This window comes from Eretmochelys imbricata, chromosome 1 (genome assembly GCF_965152235.1).
Source record: "Eretmochelys imbricata isolate rEreImb1 chromosome 1, rEreImb1.hap1, whole genome shotgun sequence".
Lineage (NCBI taxonomy): Eukaryota > Metazoa > Chordata > Testudines > Cheloniidae > Eretmochelys > Eretmochelys imbricata.
The window spans coordinates 27,990,845-28,018,804 of NC_135572.1; the positions used below are offsets into that span (position 1 = coordinate 27,990,845).

The 27,960-nt window shown below is 45.4% G+C and overlaps 1 protein-coding gene across 1 annotated transcript in view; it reads left to right on the plus strand.

The window, feature by feature from the left end:
- Window positions 1-5,114: 5,114 nt before the first annotated feature.
- Window positions 5,115-27,960, plus strand: part of MTNR1B (melatonin receptor 1B) — a 51,154-nt gene continuing 28,308 nt past the window's right edge. The window contains exon 1 of the mRNA XM_077805408.1: window positions 5,115-5,328. Coding sequence (XP_077661534.1) covers window positions 5,115-5,328 — 214 coding nt within the window. The remainder of the gene's footprint in view (window positions 5,329-27,960) is intronic.

Here is a 27,960-nt window from a genome sequence, read left to right on the forward strand (position 1 = left end):
ATCTACCATGGTTGGTTCAAATTCGGTTCAGAGTTGACCAAGATGACTGTGAAGGTTAAACCTAGGAACTTTCTGAATGGGATGCGGCACAAGGTGCTTATTTTTTAAGTCTTGTTTAGCTCAATCTGCTTCCCAAGCCTGCTTCTGATCATAGCCTGATTGCTTGAGGCTAAACGAATGTTCCCAGAAAGGCTTGTGGGACTTACGACGTTGCAGGGGGTCATTGTCAAGGTCTTGGTGGATAGGAAGGCATCCATTTTCCTGGATTCACTGAGCTTCATGGAATGTCGCAGCAGTGTGGCGTATCAGCGGGGGAGTGATGTTAGACAGAACAGGTAGCCATGGGGTTGGAGTTGACTTAAGGATTCCTGTGATGCACTGCATCACTGTATTCAGCTGGGTATCCACAAGTCGCATGTGGCTGCATCTTCTCCATACCGGTGCACAATATTCAACTTGGACAAATTAGATGTCTTCAAGTCACCAGGGCCTGACTAAATGCATCCTAGAATACTCAAGGAGCTGACTGAGGAGATATCTGATGCATTAGTGATTATCTTTGAAAAGTCATGGAAGATGGGAGAGATTCCAGAAGACTGGGAAAGGGCAAATATAGTGCCAATCTATAAAAAGGGAAATAAGGACAACCCGGAGAATTACAGACCGGTCAGCTTAACTTCTGTATCTGGAAAGATAATGGAGCAAATAATTATGCAATCAATTTGCAAACACCTAGAAGATAATAAGGTGATAAGTAACAGTCAGCATGGATTTGTCAAAAACAAATCATGTCAAACCAACCTGATAGCTTTCTTTGACAGGGTAACAAGCCTTGTGGATAGGGGAGAAGTGATAGATGTGGTATATCTTGACTTTAGTAAAGCTTTTGATACTGTCTCACATGACCTTTTCATAAACAAACTAGGGAAATGCAACCTAGATGGAGCTACTATAAGGTGGGTGGAAAACTGGTTGGAAAATAGTTCCCAGAGAGTAGTTATCAGTGGTTCACAGTCATGCTGGAAGGGCATAACAAGTTCAGTCCCACTGGAATCAGTTCTGGGTAGAGTTCTATTCAATATCTTCACCAGTGATTTAGATAATGGCATACGGAGTACACTTCTAAAGTCTGAGGATGATACCAAGCTGGGAGGGGTTGCAAGTGCTTTGGAGGATAGGATTAAAATTCAAAATGATCTGGACAAACTGGAGAAATGGTCTGAAGTAAATAGGATGAAATTCAACAAGGACAAATGCAAAGTCCTCCATTTAGGAAGGCTGCGCACATACAAAATGGGAAATGACTACCTAGGAAGGAGTACTGAGGAAAGGGATCTGGGGGTTATAGTGGACCACAAGTCAAATATGAGTCAACAGTGTAATGCTGTTACAAAAAAAGCAAACATCTTTCTGGGATGTATTAGCAGGAGTGTTGTAAGCAAGACATGAGAAGTAATTCTTCCACTCTACTCTGCGCTGATTAGGCCTCAACTGGAGTCTGCCAGGATAGTCAAATCTGTCAAATCAATCTAACCCTGAAATTCACAGGATACACTGGATGTTACTTATCATACATTGATCAATTTATTTGTGAAATTTTGGGGAGTAGGAGACGAAGAGAAGTCGCACACAAGTCTAGGAGATGTTGTATATAATCTTATTGTTGTATTAGGAAGCAGTGTGGCCTAGTAGATAGGGCATCAGACTAGCAGTAAAGAGATCTGGGTTCCTCTAATCCCAGCTGTTCCAATGATATTCTATGTGTGTAACCTTGTGCAAGTCACTCCACTTCTGTAGGTCATGCCTATTTAGATTGTAAGCTCTCTGGGGGCCGGGACTGTATACCATCCTAGTGTTTGTGCAGCACTGAGCAAAATGGGGCCCTGTTCTCAGGTGGTGCCTCTTGGCATTAATGTAACACAAATAATAATGCATAGTGTATATTGTATTATATTTAGTAAATGATTACATTTAGTGGTGCCCAACCTTATTACACAGGAGGGCCACATATACCTAAGCACAATCTTGTGTGGGCCAAACAGATTCCACAAATTTTAATAAGATTTAAAGTCACCTGTATTGATTTATATTTTAAGTTCAGGTTGTTTCATATGTATTGAAACAGGTTGTTTCTATGTACAGTATTGTTTATTTACACACTTGTGTAAACTAAAATGATGTAAACATGATGACAAAATGCTAGTGAATTGGACGTTAGTATATTGTGTTGAAGCAGGCTGCGGGCCTTATGAAATGCTCTCGTGGGCTGTAGGTTGGGCAGCCCTGACATAATCCATAGGAAGTGACTGAAATTGCTTTAACTGGTGGGACAGCAGTGGAACATTTAGAGCCAGACAACAGATGGTGTAGAGGGGGAAAGTGAGGAGGGATTTCCCATTACAACTAACTCACTGTAGCTGTTAGACTGATCCTAAGGAAAATAAAGTTCTCCTCCTTGGGTGCCTCATGTATAGTTATTGACTTATAGTAGGGAGACTTGCTTTAGAAGAGGGGTGGGCAGACTATGTCCCAGGGGCCACATCTGGCCCTCTAGACGTTTTAATCTGTCCGGCGAGCTGCCGCCAGGGAGTGGGATCCAGGGCTTGCCACACTTCACGCGGCTCCTGGAAGTAGCAGCATGTCCCTGCTCCGGCTCCTACACCTAGGGGCAGCCAGGGGGCTCCACACGCTGCCCCCACCCCAAGCGCTGCCCCCACAGCTCCCATTGGCCGGGAACCAGGGCCAATGGGAGCTGCAGGGCCAGCACCTGCAGACAGGGTAGCGCGCAGAGCTGCCTGGCCACGCCTCCACATAGAAGCTGGAGGGGGGACATGCTGCTGCTTCTGGGAGCTGCTTGAGGTAAGCACTGTCCAGAGCCTGCACCCCTGATCTTCTCCTGTGCCCCTGCCCTGATCTCCCCACCTCCAAACCCCTCTGTCCCAGCCTGGAACACCCTCCTGCACCCCCAACCCCTCATCCCCAGCCCGGAGCCCTCATTCCTCCCCCACCCCTGCAGCCCAGAGCCCCCTCCCACACCCTGAACTCTTTATTTCTGGCCCCACCCCAGAGCCTGCCCCCACAGTCGGAACCCGCCTCCCCACCCCCAATTTCATGAGCAATCATGGCCTGCCCTACAATTTTCATACCCAGATGTGGCCCTCGGCCTAAAAAGTTTGCCCACCCTGCTTTAAAAAATCGCCTCCTGCTAAATCAGTTCTGAAACTCCAAGCCAGAGAGAGATGGTTTAGATAGAGCTGGATTACATGGACTTCATAATTAAGATAAACTCTAAATCTGAAGCTCTGCCCTGTTTAAAAAAAGGAGATGAAGGGTTGTTTGCTGCCCTTGATTACCTTATCCGGGTTAGTCAGTCCGTTCAAACAGTGAGCCAAAGGCAGAGAAACCAAGGAGGAGCTGCGCCCTTGGCAGCTATCCGCCCAGCTCTTCTCATGACTCACGCGGAAGCTCCTGCTGTCCGAGCTCAGACGCCTGGCAAGTTGCCATGCAGCTCCAGCACGGTGCTGGACCCTTCTGAGGCTTATTGCTAATGAGCATGGTCTCCAAATCCTTTCCTCTCCTGCCGGCAGTGAGGTGAGCCACCACGGGCCTTCCTCAGCCTGCCCCCCGCCCCGCCCTGTGGCTGTGACTTGTCCCGCGCAGAAAGGAGCACTGAGGCTCCTCTGCCCCCACGCAGGGCCCGGGACGAGCACGAAGGCTCAGACCCCTCGCTGCATCTTCGCAGGAAGGGCCCTGGATCTGCAGCACAAGATCAGCCCCTCACACCGCCCCGTGGCACAGCTGGGCTCAGTGCCTGGCGAGGCCGCTGCAAGCAGCCCTGGGACACCCAGGGCCGCAGGACAGTGCCCCTTGCGGCGTGCGATGGCCCCTGCCTGCCCCACTTACAGCAGCAGCGTCCCCTGCACGCTCAACTCGGCCTCGGCCACAGCCCCCGTGCCAGCCCCGGCGTGTGCAGTGCCCCACACCTGTTACCACTCTACTGTGTGCCAGTCCCTAGCTTACAGGGTGCCTGCCCGCCTGGGACTCCTCCCTCACCCACACGCTCTCTGCCCCTTGTGCATACCCCCCCCATTCCCTTAACTCAGTGGCTTTTCAACCTACAGGCCGCGCACCCCTGGGGGGAGGGGATCTGCAGACTATGGCCAAGATTTCCAAAGGGGGCTGTGTGCAACTCCACTTGAACTATTTTAGGGGTCCGCAAATGAAAAAAGGTTGACGGCCACTGCCCTGACCATGCCCCCGCCCACGCATCCTCCCATCTCCCTGGGAGCTTCCTTCCTCTATGCATCCTCCCCCTATGTGATTCCCCCTTTTCTCTGCATGCTCCACTGCCAATGATCCCCTCCCCTGTGGCTGCTCCCCCCCCCATGCGTGTTATCCCTTCCCCAGATCCCCCCCGGTCGGGGATCCCCTTCCCTTACGCACGCTCCTCCGTCTCTCTCCCTGCACGCCCCCCCGCCCCCCATGCGTACTTCCCCCGCGTCCTCCTCCTGCCCGAGCGCTCCGAACTTACCCACCGCCGCCCCGTGCGCGAGGCCCCGTGCTCCGGCCCCCCCGCACGCGCCTCTCCGCAGCAAACGGCTCTGGCGCGCGGGCTCCCCTCAGAGCCCCCCGGCCGCCGCCGAGCTGCAGCGAGCAGCGCGCGGGAAAGTTTGCAGTCACGCTGCGCTCGCGCGGGGGGGCGGGACAGACAGTGGCCAGCGGCTCTGAGTATCCCCCCCCTTTAGCCCGCGCCGACCCCTTCCCCCCGCCTGCCCCAGCTCCTGGCGGCGCTGGCGGCCGGGGGCGGGCGAGAGAGGGGCGGGGGCGCGAGGGAGGGTTTTGCTGCTTCCAGCCCCGCCCGCCCGCAGCGCCTTCTGCCGGGGAGGCAGCGGGGGAGTGGGCGCGGGGCGGGGGCGCGGAGCCCATTAAAGCCCTGCCCGCCGCCGAGCACAGCTAGTCGCCTGAGCCGGGTCAGCCGGGGCGTGAGGCAAGGCGGCAGCCGGCACTGCTATGCCGAGCCCGGAGCGCCCCAGCCCGTGCTAGGAGCAGCCGGGCCGGACGGGAGGCGGCGGCCGGGGACGCCCGGAGAAGCGGGGGCGGCGGGGGCGTCCGCGATGCTGGAGAATGGCTCGCTGAGGAACTGCTGCGAGCTGGGCGGGCGAGGGGGCTTCGGCTTGGCCGGGCGGGAGGCGGCGGCGGCGGCCCGGCGGCCGGCCTGGGTGGGGCCGACGCTGTCCAGCGTGCTGATCTTCACCACCGTGGTGGACATCGTGGGCAACCTGCTGGTCGTCATCTCGGTCTTCAAGAACCGCAAGCTCCGGAACTCCGGTAAGGGGCGCGGGGGGGGCGAGCAGGCTGGACGGGGCCGCCTCGGGGGCGCTTTCAAAGCAACGCCTGAGCTCCGGCGTAGCCCTTCGCTGCCCCGCCCGTGGGGGCTCCGGCCGGACGCGATGCTAAACCCGGCCCTGGAGCCTAAGGGGCGTCAAGTATCTCCTGGCAAAGCGTCGTGAAATCTTTGCGCCGTGTATAATTCTTTGGGCACCAGTGCATAGGCTAATAATATAGCGTTTAATGATTTAACTTAAAGCTTTTCCCAAAACTGATCAAGAGGGAAATCTCTTTGTAGAGATCCAGGCTTGTCTAAGTGTACTTTGGGCGGGAGGCGGTTAGAGAGAGACTGACTCAGTTCACGGTCCCCAGTTTTATCAAAATAATCGTTATCTTTATATTTATTAAACAACGTTTTCTGCCTCCTGACTGGTCATCCTTAACCAGGAAACAGAAAATAAAGGAGATTTATGAATCGTGTGTGAGTTTATTTCTTGAGGTGATGTTACTGATAAACTTTCTGTTTCTCTCCCACTTTATTCAGTTTGGGGTTAGCTAAAGATGCAGGTGGCTAGGGATTTGTTTGCCCTATAGAACTGGACAGGGGGAGGAAATAAGGGGTACCCCGCTGGGACTGCTCTGCCATGCATCTTTTAGAATTGCTTCCCATTGTTGTGGTGTGTTATGTCCTGCTGTATAGACTTTTGTTATACCATCTACCATGCAGCCTACATTCAGCCGAACTAGAGTTCATTTATAAGGTGCTAAAAAGTTAGATTGTTAGTTTACTACTCTTCCATTACATCCATCTACCTATTTCCCCATATTTATTTCCCCACCCCACCGTTCCTCACACATTCTTGTCAACTGCTGGGAACGGTCCACTTTCATTATCACTCCAAAAGGTTTTTTTTCCCTCCCTCACGCTTGCTGGTAATAGCTCACTCTCATTACATGGAGTATAGTAACACCCATTGTTTCATGTTCTCTGTGTATATAAAATCTCCCCCCTCTGTTTTCCACTGCATGGAGCTGCTGAAGTGAGCTGTAGCTCACAAAAGCTTATGCTCAAATAAATTTGTTAGTCTCTAAGGTGCCACAAGTACTCCTTTTCTTTTTGTGGATATAGACTAACACGGCTGCTACTCTGAAGCCTGAGCTCCTTACAGTTCCCCTTACAAGCAGTTCCGGGATTGCACTGGTACTTCGGATCTTCAATAACATTATTTTATGGTATGACAGTGCTAAGTAACAAAATTTTGTCAAGAACAGCTCTAAGTTAGATGCATGTATCTAGAGCCTTGCTATAAACGCTCCTTTTGTTAGTAAAATATAGTTAGCAATATACCCTTATTAAAGTACTTTAAGCATACAGGGCTATTTCAGGGAGGTTCACTTCTTTTGCAAAGGTTTTTTCAGTGTTTTCTTGTTTCACATTCATTGTGGATAGTTCTGGAACTGAAGGGAATTGAGGAAAAGTCAGTCCTCCTGTTAAATACAAAAGATAAAGTAGTGTGTAAAGAAATGAAACTTCCTTTCCTTCCTCCCCATTGAGGATGCAATACATTAAGACAGATTTTATTTGCTATAAGAAAGGCTGAAATAGCTCTTTATCTTGTTTATTAGTTTACCTAGTACAAAGGGTATTCTCATAGTTCAGCTGAAGCATAAGACTTTTACAAACATCACTTCAGATGTGTGTGAAACTCTGGTTTCTGTAACTTGACAGTAATAACTGCTGACGATATACTAATTAGATTTGAATTGAACAGTAGGAGGAGCTAGAACTAGGTTACTTTTGCTTTTCAAAGAAAAATGCTTCTTTAGGACCTGGAGATACATGAAATTGGAAATAATACAATATACACAGCTGTCATTACTATTCTGTTACCATTTGGTCAATACTTGAATACTATTATATTTTTTTAAAAAAGGAATCTAGCCTTTATCAGTGGGGAAAAATAAGCCAAAGGGACAGAAAAATGAAAATATAGAAACAGAACCAGGAAGGTATTGAACTGAAAAATAGAGGATGCTGAGTTTTAATCTAAAAGCAGTTTTCTTTTAGCAAATGACTGTTTAGTCATCAATTGCTTAGTAACTTGATAACATGTTTATATGTATATTTAAGGGCAGGATGTGGCTTAGAAAGTCATATAATATAGTATGATTAAAACAATATGCTTCTATTGAGCTTTACTCCATGTAGATGTCTAATTAGTTAGGAGGAAGATAAGGACATTCCTCCATATTTTAAAATTCCTCTTATTACACTGAGGGCACCTGCACCTCTGCTGATGAGCACATACTGTAAGTGGGGAGGGGAAAAAAAATCACAGCAACCTACCAGTCCTTAGACAAATAGGTCTATCACTTATCAGAGTCCATAGATATGAATCACTGTAGCTTTGCATGACCCAAAGACTGAGAGAAGTGTCAGTTCTGGCTCTGAATAACCCTGTGAGTACCTTGCTTTGACTAGTGCCCATTGGTTGATGAAAATGAATACATATTTGTTCACTCATCTTTGAGAAGCTCAGATGGATAGAAACATCAAATCAGAGGAGGAAGCATGATCAGGAAGGCAGATATGTCTAGGTAGGCAGATATGGTTTGCTTCATTCATTTTACAGTGCAAAGAAGTTACTGGTGAATATGATAGTTAGAAGCAGCTTACATTTAAGTATCAAAGTGCATAGTGGTATCATAAGTTGTCACTAGTGACAAGCATTATTTCATAATAGAATTATTAATGCATATTATTAGGTCCAGTAGTGCCCATAATGTGCTAGTAACAGTTTACAATTCATGAGGCCAAGCAACATGCTGAGGATCAGAGAGAGGGACACCATCAAAATATTTATTTTGAATATACATATTCTCTTAACCTTAAATATTTGTCTACATATGACTGTCCCACAAACTCATTTTTAGGCATTATGGAAGAAATGACTCGATGATAGATGGGGTGGGGTGGAGAAGGGGTAGAGGTAGGGGTAGGTAGTGGCATATGGGTCAATTCAGTCAGATTTCCATGAATAGAATGCAGAGTGAAAGAAGGCGTGAACATGGCTGGGGGAGAATCAGAGAAATGAACATTCCAGACTAACACCATTAATGGAGTAGTGGAGAAGGTGAGGAATGCTAAGAACCAATTACTTTGGAGGTGAAGGGAAGAAGAGAGAAGAGGCAGGAGCTGGAAAGATAGGTGGGTCAAGAGATGACTTTTTGAGGAGACTGGAGCATAGAATTATAGAATCAGAGAAATGTAAGGCTGGATAGGACCTCAAGAGATCATCTAGTCCAGCCCTCTATGTTAAGGCTCTTTTGGAGCCTACCTATCCTTATAATTAGAAAGATTTTCCTAATATATTAATCTCCCTTCCTGCAGATTAGGCCCATTATTTCTTACCTGACCTTCAGTGGAGATGGGGAACAATTGATCACCATCCTCCTTGTAACAGCCCTTCACATATTTGAAGACTTATCACATTCCCCCATCTTTTCTCAAGTCTAAATATGTTCAATTTGTTTAACCTTTCATCCTAGGTCAGGGTTTCTAAAATTTTTTATCATTTTTGTTGCTCTCCTCTGGACTCTCTCCAAATTGTCCCCATCTTTCTGAAAGTCTGGTGCCCAGAAGTGGACACAGTACTCCAGCTGAAGCCTCAGTGTCAGTAGAATGGGACAATTACCCTGTGTTTTACAAACACTACTGTTAATACAACCCAGAATGATAAGCCTTTTTCACAACTGCGTCACATTAACACATTCATTTGTGATCCACTACAACTCCCAGATCCTTTTTTAGTAATACTACTACCTAGCCACCACATTTTATAGTTGTGCATTTGATTTTTCTTCCTAAGCATAGTACTTTGCACTTGTCTTTATTGAATTTTATCTTGTTGATTTTGAGCATCTTTGTAATTGTGAAGGGAAGGAGCAAAGGCAAGTCAGATAGTGAGGAGGATCAGGAAGCGGCAAGAGTGGATGGCAGTGGATGTCAGAGACAAGAGGGGATGGGATCACAGACAGTGGAAGGGTTAGAAGAAGAGAGCAGGCCAAAACTTTGGCATAGGTGACGGGGTAAAGGAAGAGAGGGTGCTGGTAGGGAGGAAATAGGAGGAATTTTGGTCACCACTATATAGAAAGATGTAGAGAAACTGAAAAGGATCCAGAGGTGAGCATAGATGATCAAAGGGATGGAATGCAAGCTTTATGAGCAAAGAAGCCTGGGTATGTTTAGTTTGGAAAAGAGCAGATGGCGGGGGGAAGGGGAGAAAGACATGATATTAGTCTTCAAATACTTGAAAGGCTGCCATAAAACAGATGGAGAAAAATTGTTCTCTTGCCACAGAAGATAGGACAAGAGGCAATGGGTTCAAACTACAGCATAGCAAATTTATATTAAATCTCAGGATAAACTTCTTAACTATAAGAACAGTAGGACAATGGAACAAACTGCCTCAGGAAGTTGTGAAAGCTCCTTCACTGGAGGAATTCAAAAGGAGGCTGGATAGCCATCTGTCTTGGATGGCTTAGGCATAAATACTGCATCTTGGCAGGGAGTTGGACTAGATGATCCTTCCAGTCCCTTCTAACTCTATGGTTCTATGAATCGGAGAGACCACTTCAGATCTTAACTACCTTCTCTCTGAAAAAGCTGGTAAACTTGTGTCTGGAGACAGAGGGAGAGTTTTAGGGTGTGAGCTGAAGGTTGCAACTAAGTGTGGATTTGGGGAATAAAGAACTCAAGCTCAATTACTTTAATATCACTAATAACTTTCTCTTCAGGAATCAGGACACCATTATGTTATATTCTCCCAGATTCAGACACTTCTGTCTCAGGTTTTATACCAAGATCCTGATAATTACAAAGTGTTTAATTATGAATCATCCACCATACAATTAAGGAATGATCAAAAGCAAATCTGTTTCGCAGCTTTTGTACAATGTGAGGCTCGCAGAACTGAGTGAAATAAATGTCCCATTAGCCTTTATATAGAAAAGTGTAGGTTGGTATTCATGTTCAGCAGAAGAGGAGAGTGAAGAGACTGTGGGGCATTGGTAGGACTGATGCTTTTAGGGCCTGATCTTTGTCCTGTTACATTGGGAGTTTGGGCAGCATTACAACTGCAGGCTTGACGTACATACTAAAGTCTGTTTCTGAATTATGCTTGGGGGAAAGGGAGTGAATTTGTGAAGGCTTTTTCTACTAATTCATATCCTAATTGGTATGACTCCACACCACTTATCCAGTTATGCAACTCTAACCAGCCTTTTTGTACGATCCTGAGCAATTTCTGATTTCTAGAAATGATTTAATTTACAGAAATTGGTGCTTTTTAGTGTCTAATTTTGGAGGGGGAAATAATTTTATCCAACCTGTTGCAAAGTTAAACAAAATTTCGTATGTGGGAATGATCAAATAAGTTAACTTGTCCTATCTGTTTGACATAATGTACTTTCAGAAGTGACTAACAATTTTGGGTGCCTCAATTGTTGTGTGCCAAACTTGAGAGATCTTTGAAGGGGCCTCATTTTCAGCTGATCACCCTAAAAAAATCAGGACTCATTAAGGTGTCCCAAGTTACCCCAAATCACAAGTCACTTCTGAGACTTTCAGTCCATATTTATATAGACATAGATAACTCTACTATTCCAATACCAAACAATAGGTAAGAGAGTAAAACCTATGGTAGGGAACTCTACAAGGAGCTCCATATTGGAGGGGGGCAGATCAAATCAAGAGAAATTCAATGGAGTTATGCCAGTGCATAATGGGGAAGAGATCAGAATCATGCCCATTATCTGGAAGAAGGATGGGCAACTGGTAGCCCATTGGTCATTGTCAGATCTTTTTTATTTGGCCCCGTCAACCAGAAGAGACTAGGCAGATCTGCCAGCACCTGGAGTGAGAGAAGGGGAAAGGCTCTGCCGGCATGGAGCAGAGGACAGTGAAAAAGGGTGAGAGGTGGCTCTTTCCACAGTCCAGAGGAAGAGGGAAGGCTGCTCTGACACCTGCTGGAGTAAGGGAAGGAAGGTGGCAGCTCTGGGATGGTGCTGGTGGACAGCGCCTGGGGTTAGCATGTCCCCACTGGTAGGGACCAGGGCAGGAGTGGTGAGAGTGTGCAGGGGCTGATCTGCCTTCCATGAGATCATGGAGTTCAATATATGCATATAATGTGATGTGGCCTGGCAAGGTGGTGGTGGTGCATGACTCACTGCTCTGGTGCATGTGCTTGCACCAGCAGCCAGGTGAGCTGCCCTGATTGTGATAGCTCAAAGGATTTTAATGGCCCTCTGCTACTGTAAAGTTGCCCAACCTTATCTGGAATGTAAGCTCATAGGATAATTTAGGACAGTGGTACCCTCTGACTTTTGGCAGGGAACCTTTTTCTAGCCTTGGGGCACTGCCAAAGGCTGTATTAGTGAGCATTGACATTTGGTCCAGTGGTTAAAGCACTTGCCTAAAATTAGGAGATCTGGCTTCTGATCACTCTTCCACCATAGATTTCTTGTGTGACTGTAGACCAGTCACTCATCATGTGACTTTTTTCACACATTGAGCAACGTAGCTAACTTTTAATTGTAGACCCAGACCTCAGACCCTCAGTTCCCCCATCTGTAAAATGGGGATTATAATACTTCACTATCTCAGAGAGATGTTGTAAGGATAAACAGATTGTAAAGTGCGTTGAGATCTAGTGATAAAAGTACTGTATAAGAGCTAGTTATTATACTAGTGCAATGTTACCCACTCAACATTCTTTTCTCCCTCCATTCTTACCCCCTCCTCTCTCTCTATATATACATATGCTCATAAGCGGCACCTAGCACAATGGAACTCTGATCTTGGTTGGGGTATGATGCTACTATAATATGAATAATAATTCCACTTTCCTCCATTCTTCCTGCCCCCCCGCCATCAGAATACTGGTGTATACAGTCATGTAATTATACACACACGTCTATCTCTACAGAAATAGATATTTCTATCTGTAAACGTACACACCTGTATAAAATAAAACATTCCTGCACATGATATTTTAACAATTCTGGCATTCAACTTCCTACTAAATAAACTTTAAAAAATGTAAGTGTCTTGTGCTTTTGTTCTTCACATTCCTTTTTCTCATCATTCACACCACATTCCTTCCTTCTTTACATCTGGGTGTATATTAACCATTTGTAGCCTTTCCTTTTTCCTCATCTCTCTTCTTTTTCCCCCTGCATTGTGTTCTCTCCCTCATTTTCCATGTTGTCTCTAACATCTGCTCTTTGCATCTCCTCTCTTTTCCCCATCCAAGGCTCTCTGCGCCTCTCCTTCCCTACCCACTCAATTGTACTGCTACTCTTTTCTAGCCACCCCCTGTTTTCAACTAGGGTGACCAGATGAAACGGACAAAATATCGGGACACATGGGGGAAGCAAAAAAAAAAGTGTCTGGAGTGGCCAAAGCCGGAATATAGGGACAAATGGCATCCCGACTGTGCATCGGTCGGGACATGGGACAAAGAACTAAAAATCGGGACAGTCCCAATTTTATCAGGACATCTGGTCACCCTATTTTCAACATCAGTCTGTCATCTCACCTCTACATTCCCCCCATGTATCTCCTTCATTCACCCCTTTCCATCCCCAAAACTCTGAAGCCTTACAGCATTCTGTTTCTCTCTCTTCTTTCCCTTCACCAGCCCACTTTCTACCCATCCTTAGTAAACTAAACACAGTACATCTGTCATCCGGGACGGGAGAAGATTCCCAGTGACATGTTCTCTTCCATTTGAGCTGGTTCAAAAAGTAACTACAGTTGCATCACTGATTTTGAGTCATTAGTTTTAATGACCATTAGGTGCCTAAATACTTTAAGATCTAGGCCAAACTGACAAGGACTGAAATCTTTGCCCTTGCTCAAATCTTTGTCAATGGGATTTTTACCATTAACTTCAAAGGGTCAAGATTCTATGATTCTAAATATCAGGGTTGGACGGGACCTCAGGAGGTCATCTAGTCCAACCACCTGCTCAGAGCAGGACCAATCCCCAACTAAATCATCCCAGCCAGGGCTTTGTCAAGCCTGACCTTAAAAACTTCTAAGGAAGGAGATTCCACCACCTCCCCAGGTAACGCATTCCAGTGTTTCACCACCCTCCTAGTGAAAAAGTTTTTCCTAATATCCAACCTAAACCTCCCCCACTGCAACTTGAGACCATTACTCCTTGTTCTGTCATCTGCTACCACTGAGAACACTCTAGATCCATCCTCTTTGGAACCCTCTTTCAGGTAGTTGAAAGCAGCTATCAAATCCCCCCTCATTCTTCTCCTCCGCAGACTAAACAATCCCAGTTCCCTCAGCCTCGCCTCATAAGTCATGTGTCGCAGTCCCCTAATCATTTTTTTTGCCCTCCACTGGACTCTTCTTGTAGTGTGGGGCCCAAAACTGGACACAGTACTCCAGATGAGGCCTCACCAATGTCGAATAGAGGGGAATGATCACGTCCCTCGATCTGCTGGCTATGCCCCTACTTATACATCCCAAAATGCCATTGGCCTTCTTGGCAACAAGGGCACACTGTTGACTCATATCCAGCTTCTCGTCCACTGTAACCCCTAGGTCCTTTTCTGCAGAACTGCTGCCGAGCCATTCGGTCCCTAGTCTGTAGCGGTGCATGGGATTCTTCCGTCCTAAGTGTAGGACTCTGCACTTGTCCTTGTTGAACCTCAGATTTCTTTTGGCCCAATCCTCAAATTTGTCTAGGTCCCTCTGTATCCTATCCCTACCCTCCAGTATCCTATCCCTACCTCTCCTCCCGGTTTAGTGTCATCTGCAAACTTGCTGAGGGTGCAATCCACACCATCCTCCAGATCATTTATGAAGATATTGAACAAAACCGGCCCAAGGACCGACCCTTGGAGCACTCCACTTGATACCAGCTGCCAACTAGACATGGAGCCATTGATCACTACCCGTTGAGTCCGACAATCTAGCCATCTTTCTATCCACCTTATAGTCCATTCATCCAGCCTGTACTTCTTTAACTTGCTGTCAAGAATACTGTGGGAGACAGTGTCAAAAGCTTTGCTAAAGTCAAGGAACAACACGTCCACTGTTTCACCCAGTGATAACAATAGAATCCACTTCAATGTTGCTGGAGAAGGGTGTGTATCAAAAGTTAACACTTTGACCAAACTTCCTTTATTTTGTGCCAAATACTCAGCTGGCATAAATCAGCATAGCACCATTACAATAAATAGTCATGCCAATTTACATCTGCTGAGGATCTAATCATTTATATTTTTTTAAAGAGGAAGCTAGTCAAAAAGACCCTAACATTGAAAATAAGGACAAACTCCTTAGACTCAACACAGAGGTTGTTTAAAATAGCCAGAGTAGAGTCATAGAAGGCATACATACCCTTCAACTGAAAGGAGAGCAAGAAAGAAACAGAGTGGAAATCCAACCCAAGTGAAGCCAACAGAAATGTGTATAAACTCTAGCAGGTAACACAGGCTGGAAATCAGAACGTGAAGAGGGAATTTGAAGAACAGAGACGTACAACCAAATAAGATTAACAACATTTCTCAAAAAAGGTCCTCTCCTTTTGGGCCCAGAGGATAACCTCTTGCATAGTATTTTAGCATTCTGGGTACAACTGTGACCTGCAAGTACAAAGGCATTTGAGAAGCAAAATATTGTCCATAGACTTCAGAAGCACAAAAAGTTTTGATCCTAAAAACAAAATGAGCTGGAAAGGAGGATGTGGGTCATATTGTTAATTATTAGTACCTAGAAGCCCTATTCATGTTCTTCCAGCTGGCAGAAAATAGTATTTAGTATAAAAAAGAGCCGTCACAGGACAGCTCTTGGACAATGGCTAGATGGTTCCAAGATCAGGGACCATAAAATAGCACCTGAGCTGCACCAAGTGTGTCTCAGACTCAGCCCAGGATCTGGCCCTTTATATATTCCACCCTATCCCTTGCTCCCTCCATTCGTATTTAGTAGCTACAAAGTCATCTCAAAGAAGCGCATTTAGATGTCTGACTCGTCCATCTCTTCTTGTTACTAGTGTCAGATAATTGTCAGAAAAACATACAAAACTGAACAAACAGGGCAACTTTAGATGGTTTCAGGAAGAATTATGATAAATATTTTTAATATTTTAAAATATTTTTATTGAGCATTCTTAACTGACAGGATAAATCGTACCTTTTGTGTCTGTAGACCTTTTGTAATGAATGATGCAAGTCACCAGTGAACCATGTTGTTGAAACTGTACATTCTGAGGCTATAAGCAATATTTATGGAGCAAAATGCTGGCTTCATTCATCTTTGTCTTACAAAGACTGTAATCATTGTTTCCATGACACTTCAAACTTGGGGGAGAAGGAATGTTTTCTACACTAGAAGAACAATGAGTCCTATTAAATCCTCCAAGCCAGGGCTCTATATAGCCATTACTTAGAGGCGGTGAATCATCAACTTGACCACTCTACATATATATTGCATCCCTTCCTATTACTCTGTCTTTAGAGTGTGTATTTCTCAGGGTAAGTGCCATGCCTTCTCTGTGTAGAAATCTCTTAATATCATAGGTGCTACCAGCATTAAGGGTGGCATATTCAAATAGCCTATGTGACTTAGGAGTAGTCAGGACATTGTGCTCCTAAATCACTTAGGTGCTTTGGAAAATCTTGCCCTAAAGGAATAATAATCACAGCTCTTCAGAGACTCATTTTTAGTTGGGCTTTCTGAGAAGATCATGCTGCTGTCTAACAGTGTCACATTCTCACATTTAGGGGCAAAGTTGCTGCTCACTTCATATCATATCAGACCAAATCCTGGTTGCAGCAGTGTCTAGATCATGGAGCTTACACAAACTTCCTGGGTGGGCTCTTCAGCTGTGGATACCGATGTTGAAGTGGGGATAGGTCTGGGAACAGCCTTACGTCAAAGCCAGGGAGAGAGAGCAAATGGGCCCTCTGTCCTAAAGTAGCATCTTCTAGATCAGTGGTTCTCAAAGCCGGTCTGCTGCTTGTTCAGGGAAAAACCCTGGCGTGCCGGACCAGTTTGTTTACCTGCCGCGTCCACAGGTTTGGCCAATCGCAGCTCCCACTGGCCACTGTTCACTGCTCCAGGCCAATGGGGGCTGCGGGAAGCAGTGCAGGCCAAGGGACATGCTGGCTGCCCTTCCCGCAGCCCCCATTGGCCTGGAGCGGCAAACCGCGGCCAGTGGGAGCCGCGATTTGCCAAACCTGCAGACACGGTAGGTAAACAAACCGGTCCAGCCCGCCAGGGGTTTTCCCTGAACAAGCAGCAGACTGGCTTTGAGAACCACTGTTCTAGATGAAAGAAGTAGAGTTTGATAGCCCTGGAGACTGAAAAGGGCCTAACTCTGCAATTGGCCTCCAGCTCAGCCCTGGAGCCAGCTGCTCCCCACTCAGCTCTGGAGCTGCAAGACAGCAAAAGCGACCTCCAGGAGCAGTTCCGGCAGCTAGACAAGCCAGAAGACATGCCCTTATGTGCAGCTGAACAGTATGTGGTGCCAGGTCAGCAGCATGTACCTGAAAAAGAACACCTGGGGAAGACCCCACCCCAGCCAGGTTGGACAGGAAGGATCTGGAAGCAACTGATGCTGGGCAGAGCAGAGATAAAAAGCAGCAAAAGACCAGGGTTAGTTAAATTCAGAGGGCAGATATTACGAAGGACAAAAGCATCCATTCCCAAACCATGGTCCTCACAGACCCAGCCAGAAGGCACCCCTCAGGACAAAGAGGATTCAAAGAAGCCCTACAGTGTCCAGCAGATGAAGTAGTAGTACATTGCTAGAGAGGGGGAGGAAGAGGAAGGGGAAGGAAGTGGGCTGGAAGGAGGATCCTTGCAAAATGAGGGGAAACAGCTGGGTGGGGAGCCCTGTCAGACAGGCATGAAGACCAGGTCCTGTGCCCAGAAGCCAGGTTGTCCAGTGTTGCTCCCATAGAGGACCAGTGGTCCCTGGAGCAGCACATGTGCCTTCATGTGACCTATGCACCACCACCTTCACTGGGCACAAGAAATTCCAGGCCCACCAGCTCAGCCACAACATGGGGCAATGATGGTCCCAGATCCAGCAGCTGACCAGTGCTGCTAGGACCAGGCAAGCCCAGCTGGTGCCAAGATCAGGCAGAACAACCTCCAGACCAGCTTGTCCACATCAACCTACCTGGGACAGGTTTCAAAGAAGCATCCTCTGCCCACCAGGCCCCACCTTGACCGGGGTCAGAGGAAAATGGCTATCCTTGCAGTATCTCATCATTGGCTGATGAGGGACTCTGTGCACATATCCAGTCTTCCATCTCATGTGCTGACCTTAAATAGGTATGTGGCCCTTTCCTAACTCAGTGTGCTTAAAAAGGAAACTAAGTGATGTTTATTTTGGGTTGTCCATTTGCTCGCATTGTAGGAAACAGCTTTGTAAGAGGTATCTCCTCTGTGAGCTGCCTTCATGCTGAATGTGTCTAGCTGCTACACTCCTGTTAAGCAGGCAGGTGCTCCCAAGCACCCAGTATCTTGCTCATCATGTTCTGGGCTGGATCTTCAGTAGAGCTGGTTGGGAATTTTTCAAGGAAACCTTTTTTCGTCATGTAATGGCAGTTCCTTGAAAACAAATCTGTTTGCAGGAAAGGGTTGATTTCAATGAATCTCTCATTTAAATATATTTTAGGGAAAAAAGCTTCAAAGTTGTCACAACAGCCCCATTTGACATTTTCAAAACTAAAAATTATGGGTTTTCATTTCAAAATGACTTTCTATTAAGAAATTTAAGTTAATTAGAATTTTTTTTTTTAAGAAAGGTCAGTGTGAGAACAAAATGTTTCAAAAGGATTGACGTGAAGCATTTAGATTGATCCAAAGTGATTTTTTTCCTTCCATATTATCAGTTTGCAAAAATGGTTAAGATCTTGACTCTCTGTCCCAATTCAGGATAGGACAAAAGTTCAGACGCCAATTTTTTAACCTGGGATAGGAAAAATTTTCTGCCCAGCTCTAAACCTCAGAGGTGTTGAGCTCCTTGCAAGTCTCCTTTCAAGTTGGCTCTTCTCAGAGTCAGGTCCTCTGTATGCGATGGCCTAACATTGCATGCATCCGAGATTCCAGCATGCATTTACTTGGTCCTGCCTCAGTGCAGGGGGCTGGACTTGATGACTTCTTGAGGTCTCTTCCAGCCCTACATTTTATAACTCCATGGGAGCAGTGCATACAGTATTTCCCCTACAGCATTTTTTGTTTTGCTATATTGGTCCTATTGTTCCCCGCTACCCTGACTTGAAAGTAACGGGGCAGCATCAGGCTAACAGGGAAAAGTTGCCTGTGTCTCCAGCAGTGTTGCCTGTGGATTTTCATGTAAATCAAGAGCTGTGTTGGACTGAAACCTATCCACCAATCCCAGTCATCCAATAGGATGGAACCTGTCAACAGCACAAAGTTCATTCAATTGACAGATAAACCCCGATATTATTATCATCCTCTAAAAACATTCCAGTGCCTGCAGGATTTCAACACTTCATTAAGCTAAATCAGTGGTTCCCAAACTTTTTTAGGCCACAACACCCTTCAGGCTCATCTCTGTTAATTTGACACCAGGGGTTTGAGGTGTTTTTTTTGAAAATTAAAAGCACAAAAATAATTTTCAGACCACTCCCCTACTCCAAAGATGGCAATAATGTGAGCCTACATTAATATTAAAGTTGTAAATAGGGTTACAACTCCAACCTCCAAGGCACAGAAAAACTGGCCACTGGCTCCACCATACTAACCCTTCTATTGCCCTTTTAGGCACCCCTCCCAAACCAGCAACCTGACGCCCCTGACCTATAAGCCCCATACCCACTCCCTCCCAGGAGCCTCCCTCAATCCTCAAGGAAAGGGGAGCCCCCCCGAGGTCACCTAGACACACAAGCCTCTGACTGCTGCTTTCCTCCTCCCACCACCACCACGAGCCCCTACACTCACAACCAAATCCCTTTCCAGGAGCCTCAGCCATCAAGGGAGCCCCAGTGCTGCATGAGCAGCACACTCTGTGCCCATGTGATTTGCACGCCAGCTGCTATGCAGCAGCCAGCACCTCTATGCTTGCATGAAAGCTTATGCACATTGCAACGTGCATTTTTATTTCTCTCCCCCCACTTTTTACAAATGCTTTCTTACATTCCCTCCCCCCTTTTTTTTTTTTAAAAAAAAAATCTCATTACACACCCTGGTACCTACACTTCAGGAAATGCCAAGCTAGGTGTTGATTCTCCTCCTCCCCCGTTATGGCAAAGTAAATCTACAAGCCCATCACAAGCAAAGGACTTTTGTTATAAATGTTAATGACCATATAATATGTCACACTTTATTGCATTCATTCATGCAATTTTGTTAAATAGAACGATCTGACATCCTGGTATCGTACTGGAATGTTAAAATAAACCACCATACAATTAGCAACCAGAACAAAACACTCCTCTGGGACTCGATCCAGGAGAGACCATGTACCTCCCTGAGAGAGTTGCAGCATCCTTCAGGAACAAGCTCTTAATGAAATACAACAAAACCTTTTCAGTGTGCTCTGTGCACAAAGCCGTTGTGCATAAATATCTGGGAAGGCCAAGGGTATGTCTGTGCTGTAGCTGGGAGTCTGATTTGCAGCTTGCGTAGATGATTCATAGATTCATAGATATTTAGGTCAGAAGGGACCATTATGATCATCTAGTCTGACCTCCTGCACAACGCAGGCCACAGAATTTCACCCACCACTCCTACAAAAAAAACCTCACACCTATATCTGTGCTATTGAAGTCCTCAAATTGTAGTTTAAAGACCTCAAGGAGCAGAGAATCCTCCAGCAAGTGACCCGTGCCCCATGCTACAGAGGAAGGCGAAAAACCTCCAGGGCCTCTTCCAATCTGCCCTGGAGGAAAATTCCTTCCCGACCCCAAATATGGCGATCAGCTAAACCCTGAGCATATGGGCAAGATTCATCAGCCAGATACTACAGAAAATTCTTTCCCAGGTAACTTGGATCTTACCCCATCTAAAACCCATCACAGGCCATTGGGCCTATTTACCATGAATATTTAATTACCAAAACCATGTTATCCCATCATACCATCTCCTCCATAAACTTATTGAGTTTAATCTTAAAGCAAGATAGATCTTTTGCCCCCACTACTTCCCTCGGAAGGCTATTCCAAAACTTCACTCCTCTGATGGTTAGAAACCTTCGTCTAATTTCTAATCTAAATTTCCTAGTGGCCAGTTTATATCCATTTGTTCTTGTGTCCACATTGGTACTGAGCTTAAATAATTCCTCTCCCTCTCTGGTATTTATCCCTCTGATATATTTATAGAGAGCAATCATATCTCCCCTCAGCCTTCTTTTAGTTAGGCTAAACAAGCCAAGCTCCCTGAGTCTCCTTTCATAAGACAAGTTTTCCATTCCTCGGATCATCCTAGTAGCCCTTCTCTGTACCTGTTCCAGTTTGAATTCATCCTTCTTAAACATGGGAGACCAGAACTGCACACAGTACTCCAGGTGAGGTCTCACCAGTGCCTTATATAACGGTACTAAAACCTCCTTATCCCTACTGGAAATACCTCTCCTGATGCATCCCAAGACGACATTAGCTTTTTTCACAGCCATATCACATTGGCAGCTCATAGTCATCCTATGATCAACCAATCAACCTATGATGTACCCACACCAGCTGTATTCTAACTCACTAAACATGGCATTGAGGACATGGCGGTGAGGGATTTGGCAGAGACTGTACAAGTGAGTCTGTCCCCAGGGTGGGGTGTCAAGTGAACTTGTGTAGCCTGCACTGAAGCCCATACCACTGCATCCTCATGGATATTTTTAGTGAGCTAGTTGGATTACAACTAGCATGGATATGTCTACATGAACACCAAATTACACACCCAGCTGCAGTGTAGACATACCCTAAGAGACCGAGTTCTGGCAACTTACTCTGAGGCTGCAAAATAAAGCGTATAAGCTTCACTGAAATAGCTTAATCCTGTGGTGCCCAAACTTTTCATGTCATGCCCCCCCACAATCCTGTTTGTGTCACCCTCCCCACCCCCGGGGGGGGGGGGCGGGGCGCAGAGGCCAGGAGCTGGGCTGTGGCTCGGGTGGGGGAGAGGGGTGCAGACAGGGGTAAGGGGCTCCAGACTGGGGTCACAACTGGGAGCCGTTGCTGGGAGCCAGGGGCCGAGGCTGGCGTCAGAGTGGTGCGGTGTGGTGTTCCTGCCCCCATGGGGGCTGCCCCATGCTCTGCCACTCTCCCCTGAATGTTCCTCCACACCCCCTTTGTGGAGCATGCCCCACAGTTTGGGGACCTCTGCCTTAATCAGAGCTGGCATTTTTACCTAGAACTCCTCTCTGGACCTGATCCTGCAAAGCACTATTGTAGCTAAGGTAAACAGGTTTGTGATTTCTTTCATGCTCCCCTTGTAACTAAGTACTCCCTCCTACACTCTTGGTATGAAAGACAACTAACTTTCCTTCACTGAAATAGCTCAGCAAATGGTACAGAGTGAAGCCATGTAAGTAGTAAGTGCTGCTGCACACCTACAGTCAGTCTACTGAGAATGTGAATTCTATGGCACATGACCATGTCTTTCTTTACAATCTGTGCACTGCCAAGCACACTGCTCTCATTTAATGAATATAAAACAACAAGAGTGAGGTTTGCAGAAGCAGTCTGCATCCAACTGTTCCCATTTAGGCATCAAAATGAAGAGGCCACATTTTCAAAAGTGCTTGGCAACTCTTACTCTCCATAGGAGCGTCTGGTTGGGAAATACGGCCCACAGCTTCAACCCAACTATTAGCAAATTTGTTCAGATCCACTATCCACAGACACAGAATGCAGGAAAAAGGAGATGTGCTTTTCACCCTAAAGGAGTTCCATTGCAGGGAGATGAATGCTTTCCCATAGCACAAAAAAATTAACACCTGCTGATGAAAAAACTAGCACAGCTAGGGACTCTGGCAGCGTTGGCATTATTCCCATTACTGCTGCTGTCATTCAGGATGAAAAAGTAGGATAGTCAACACACTAAAATGAGTGTAAGGGTCTGATTCAGACCAAGGAAAGCAAGTACACTGAGTCAAGGAGACTATTTTCCCTTAATTTATCCAGTTGGGCCAACTTCATTCTAAAAGTAATACCATTTAAATCAATGCTGTTGCACTGGAAAGGATTCTGCTCCTATATGTTGCTCAGGCAGAGTATAGGCACTATAAATAGCCTGCAGTGGATTGAGGGAGAATTCCCTTGGTGCAGGTAGTGTTGAACTACTGTGGGTGGGCTTGCAACGTACCCTGCAAGTGCCAGTGGCTAAAGTGGGGGAGCCATAGTTTATTCAGCTATGGCCGTCGTGTCTTGTGCCACAAAACACAGGCCGCACTGGAAGGGCTGCCATAACTTAAAGCTGCTGCTAAGGCTGCCTAAAATTAACTGAAAGACCATTTTAGCCCTGACAATCTAACCCATTTGGTTTACTTATTGGAAATGGTCACAGCACAGTGGGCAGTCTCACAATACCATGATGGTCTGTGTTAAGGATGGAGTGCTAGTGTAAATTCTAACTTCTGCATTTGTGGGATTAGAAGAAACTTTAAGTAGTAGTTTAATGTCTTATTCCCTTTGATTCTACAGGTATAAGCTAACCAGGGTTAGGCTTGATCAGTGCTTTAATAGAAGACATCCAAGGAAAATGCAAGATGCTGTAAAATATGCTATTGGTGACCTAGTAGGTATCACTCTTTCCTCTGATTCACTACTGAGTCAATGTCCCAGCATAACACTATACCTTTTCCACAGTGTACTAACCTATATTGTTTAAAAGACAGTACCTTATCATGTAATTAAATAAATAATTTATTGACTGGGGGAAAGAGTTAAGGGAACAGACTATCAGCTTGTATAAATTGGTCTAACTCCAAATGAGCCACACCAGCTGAGGAGCTGGCCCAAAGTTGCATATACAAGCTTAGCATTTGCATTTCCTCACTTCTGAGTTTTTAAATAATGCAACCTAAATGTTATATAAATAGAAGGTTGCAAAATAACTATTTGGGCAGGGGGAGTAGAGGTGGTAAGAATGGTGACCTTTCATTTTACGGCTAACGTTATCCTTCCCTACTTTTCTACTTCTTTACTGCTCTCACTTCGCAGGAATGAATTTTGCATCCTTGAAAAGTGGGAGCAGTGAAATAAACTTACCATTGGCAACATGCTTACAACAGGATCAGTGCATTTCGTGGGGCATTATTTCTTGCATAAAAAAAACATGGAGCCCTTTTGCTTAAATATGCGTAACAAGAATGTTTTGTGTCTGTGTAACTGCTTTAAATTTACAATGTTACTAGAAGCAGCTGGGACTGGGAAGTAAAGCCTGGTGAGCATTTTGTATCTGTGGGTAGGTTCAAGTCTTAACTGAAAGAAATAAGTTCAAAAAAAGGAGAAAAAGCACACTGTCATATACTGAATGAAATCCAGGAAACTTCTCAATACAGTCACCTGAGACAGAGCCTTAGTTAAGTATAAAGGCCTACTATTGTACCGAAATAAAGAAACACTTATCTGATTAATGGGGGCCTGGCATCCTTTTGTGCATCTCTCTCAAGTCAGGGATCACTTAAAACTAAGCACACCCAGCAGCATGGTTATCTGAAGGCAAATGGTACTTAGATATTCCAGTCAGGGGGCTGTAGTAAAATGTAGTTCGCGCATGTGACAGAAAGTGATTGGTAGTGATTCTAAACTATAGAGCACTCTAGGAAAGGCAGACTACTAAGCACGGTGTACTCTAGAGTCTTTGCAAAAACACCCATATAGCAATTTATGAAGGGTGAAAAACACTGTTTTTCCTTGCCAGATGCTCTTTTCTGAACCGATTGCCATGTTGGCCAGGTTTCCCTTTTGCAGTCAGAAGAATGGGTAGCTTGTTATCATATGTAGAAATAGGCCTTGGTATGACAGTCTTGGCCATGGTGATTTATCTTGTGGGATATTACCTTTGTGAGCAGAGATCACCCAAAATGACCATGGTCCCAGACTTGAAACATTCACTATGCTGTCCAGCATCTTATTTCAGCACTTGGACATCTTATTGCTTTAAAGTTGAGGAAAAATTAACTACTTTCAAATCCTGTTATGATGTCTTTAGGTAGATAATCTAAAAGGTATCTAACACCCAGTAGACAAGGGAGCTGAAGATTTTAAATATCTTCTCCTGCCTTTATTATAAAGTTAGCTTCACATTTAGACATGAAATAGAAATATCTATGCCCAAGAAAGATAAAGTATGTTACTTTTGAAGTCTACTTAAAAAAACACCAAACAAAATATTATAGTAGGTGGCCTTTAAAAAACAACCTTATTTCTTGTAAGATGTGCAAAGAGTGGTTTCCCGATGAGACTGATTTAGTAAAGCTATTACTAGGCTGGCCAATGGGAAATTCCCATTTGACGCACCTGGTAAAGCAGCAGCTTACAGATGTGACTTGATCTGGACAGTGTCTTACTCAGGCAAAATTTCTCCCATTGACTTTGCTACAGCCAAAACTAAAACGGTTACCCACTTGGGCCCCATCTTTGTAACATTTATGAATCCCAAGAGGGGACCAGTTTGAAGTGTGGCCTGAGTGAGGTTCAAGATGCACACACAATGTGCCACAAACCTACATAGTGGGAAAGGGACTCTGCAAATGGCTGAGTTGACTTTAGCATTGAACACTAATTTACAGAAACATTGGGTGAAATCTTGACTCCAATGAAGTTGGTTTCCAAACTATTCTTGCTAGGGTCTAGAGCTCTCTGCGGTGTGCTGTAAGTACATTATGGCCCCAATTCTCCATTTTGCTAAGGCCATTCTATGTTGCCAAGGGTGGGAGAGGGACCAGCAGAGCTGAGCTCCACTATACCAGATACCCCGCAGCCATAAGAAACCTATGGTAATGATGTAAGCCAAACAGGACCCTTGTCGCTCTAACTTGCACTGGTACCAAGTGGCCCTGAATCAGGGAACTACAGCTGTTTCCTTGCAGCTGCCCTTTTCGACTACTCCCATAGTGAGCTAAGCTCAGACTTTGTGGAGAATCAGGGCTTAGAAGAGTTCTATTACTTAACCAGCCAGAATATTTTTTTTCAGTTTCCCTGTGCACCTATGGTTCACGTTCTAGAACACAGAGATCACCCGTTTGGAGTGCTTTCTGATGGAGCAGCCCATGCAAACCCCATTCTAAGGCAGAATCTTAGAACCCCATTCTAAGGCAGAATCACCAGTAGCCCTTCCCCATCTGTTCCACATACACAGGTACCTTAATTAAAATTAAGGTAGAAGTGTTTTAAATATCTTTGCATCTCCTCCCTGAATGTAATCCACTTACATTTAAGAAAACAAGTCAGTTGGGGAAAAATGGTTTCCCGCACTGGTATTGTGATTTTTATGGCCAACAATAACAGAGTTTCTCTATGTGTGAGTGAGTGTTTTTCCAGCTGTCTGGTAAGACCTGGATTCAAGAATCATCATCCCACTACTTCTCTAGATTGAGGTGAGTGATAAAACTACTACCGCTTCAGAAGAGAATACATTAATTGATTTCCAACACAGCATTAATTTACTCATCTGTTTACAAACCTACTGTGTATCATATTGATACATGTAAATGCATCTTAGTTTAAAGCCCTCTTTCAAAGGAAGCAGATGGTAAAAACTGGCAACAGCTTCTACAGACATTCAACTCCGTAAATGCATGCAATATAAAACAGATGGAGGATCCCACAAGCTCGGAGTAGAAAGGGCTACACTCTTTTCTGGAGACTTCTGTTGGTTTATTAGCAATGGATCTTTTTAACCAAAAACAGCTGTTCTCATCCAGACGAGAAGCAGGAACCAGGAGAGAATCAGTGGAAAAGAACAGGAAGATGTTAGGGTGTCTCAATAAAAGAGGCTCCTAAGTAACACTGGAACTTTATTGAGCCTATAGTTAGTGCACACAGATACTCAGTGGAATATGTGAAGAGGTCATTTGTGGGATAGCAGGATGTGGCTTGGGAAACCTGAATGTGACTGGGAATTGAGCTGGGAGCTCACTATTCCTAGATATGTGGGAGGCAATAAAAGGCTTTGTTTTACATATGGTGTTTTGTGTGTGTTTGTATCTGTTAGTGTCTCTCTTCTGGCACAGGCAAGTTTATTTAGAGCCCTGAGACATTAGGGGAGTATTTGTTGGGATTTTAAGAGAAAATAACTTGGTACAGGCAAGGAAATGTCCACTTACTTCTTTATTTCCCTGATCACAACATAAACTTGTAATATTTTCTGCTCTGGCCAAAATTATCCTGATTACTTTACCCCCACAAACCAAATCTTGGAAGTCCTTATGCAGGCAAAGCATCATTGTGTTCAAAGGGAGTTTCATCTAAAGCGGGGGTGGGCAAACTATGGCCTGAGGGCCACATCCGGCCCTTGAGCTCCCGCTGGGGAGCAGAGTCGGGGCTTGCCCTCCTCTGCATGGCTCCTGGAAGCAGCAACATGTCCCCCCTCCGGCTCCTATGCATAGGGGAAACCAGGGGGCTCCACATGCTGTCTCCGCCCTAAGCACAGCCCCTGCAGCTCTCATTGACACGGTTCCCAGCCAATGGGAGCTGCAGGGTGGTGCCTGTGAATGGGGTAGCACGCAGAGCTGCCTGGCAGTGCAGGAGCCAGACAGGGGATATGCCACTGCTTCTAGGAGCTGCTTGAGTTAAGTGCCCCCTGGAACCTGCACCCTGACCTCCTCTTGTGCCCCAACCCTGATCCCCTTCAGTCCCAGCCCTGAGCACCCTCCTGTACCCCCCAACCCCTCATCCTCAGCCCCACCCCAGAGCCTGCACCTCCAGCCACAGCCCCCCAACCCCTCCCACATCCCAAATTTCATGAGCATTCATGGCCTGCCATACAATTTCCATACCCAGATGTGGCCCTCAGGCCATAAAGTTTGCCCACCCTTGGTCTAAAGCCTATAGGATTTGGCCCTATGAATGATGTAGCAAGGCAGCACTGTGTAGAGCCTGGGTTCTCAACCTGCAGATTGCAACCATTTCTTTATGTACAGGCATTTCCTAAAACTAGGGGGGAGGAGTCCCAAAACTTTTTGTTGTAATATGGGATCATGATATGGAAGAGGTTGAGAACCACTGTGTACAGCCTTGGCAACCAGGAATACCATGGATTTTAATACCAGCTCTAACCCTGACCTTGGATAGTTTCTCTCATATGTAAAATAAGGCTAATGAAACTTCCCTTCCTCAAAACAGTGTTATGAGGATGAGTTACTTAATGACTACAATGCTTGGAAAGTGTCAGGTGTGATCCTTATTACAATTTTCAGAATTTTGCATCTTTTAAAAAAAATGTAGTAGCTATGAAGATGGTTTCAGAAAATAATCTTTAAGAATTAGGTATGTAGTATTTATGCACTCTCCACTACAGCTGAACCCTGCTGATTCACAGTAATAACTTGGAAAGGGAAGCCCATTCTGCATTAGTCAGCTTTATGAATTAGCAAGTAAGCAAACCAACACAATAGGAAAACATGGATAATGCAT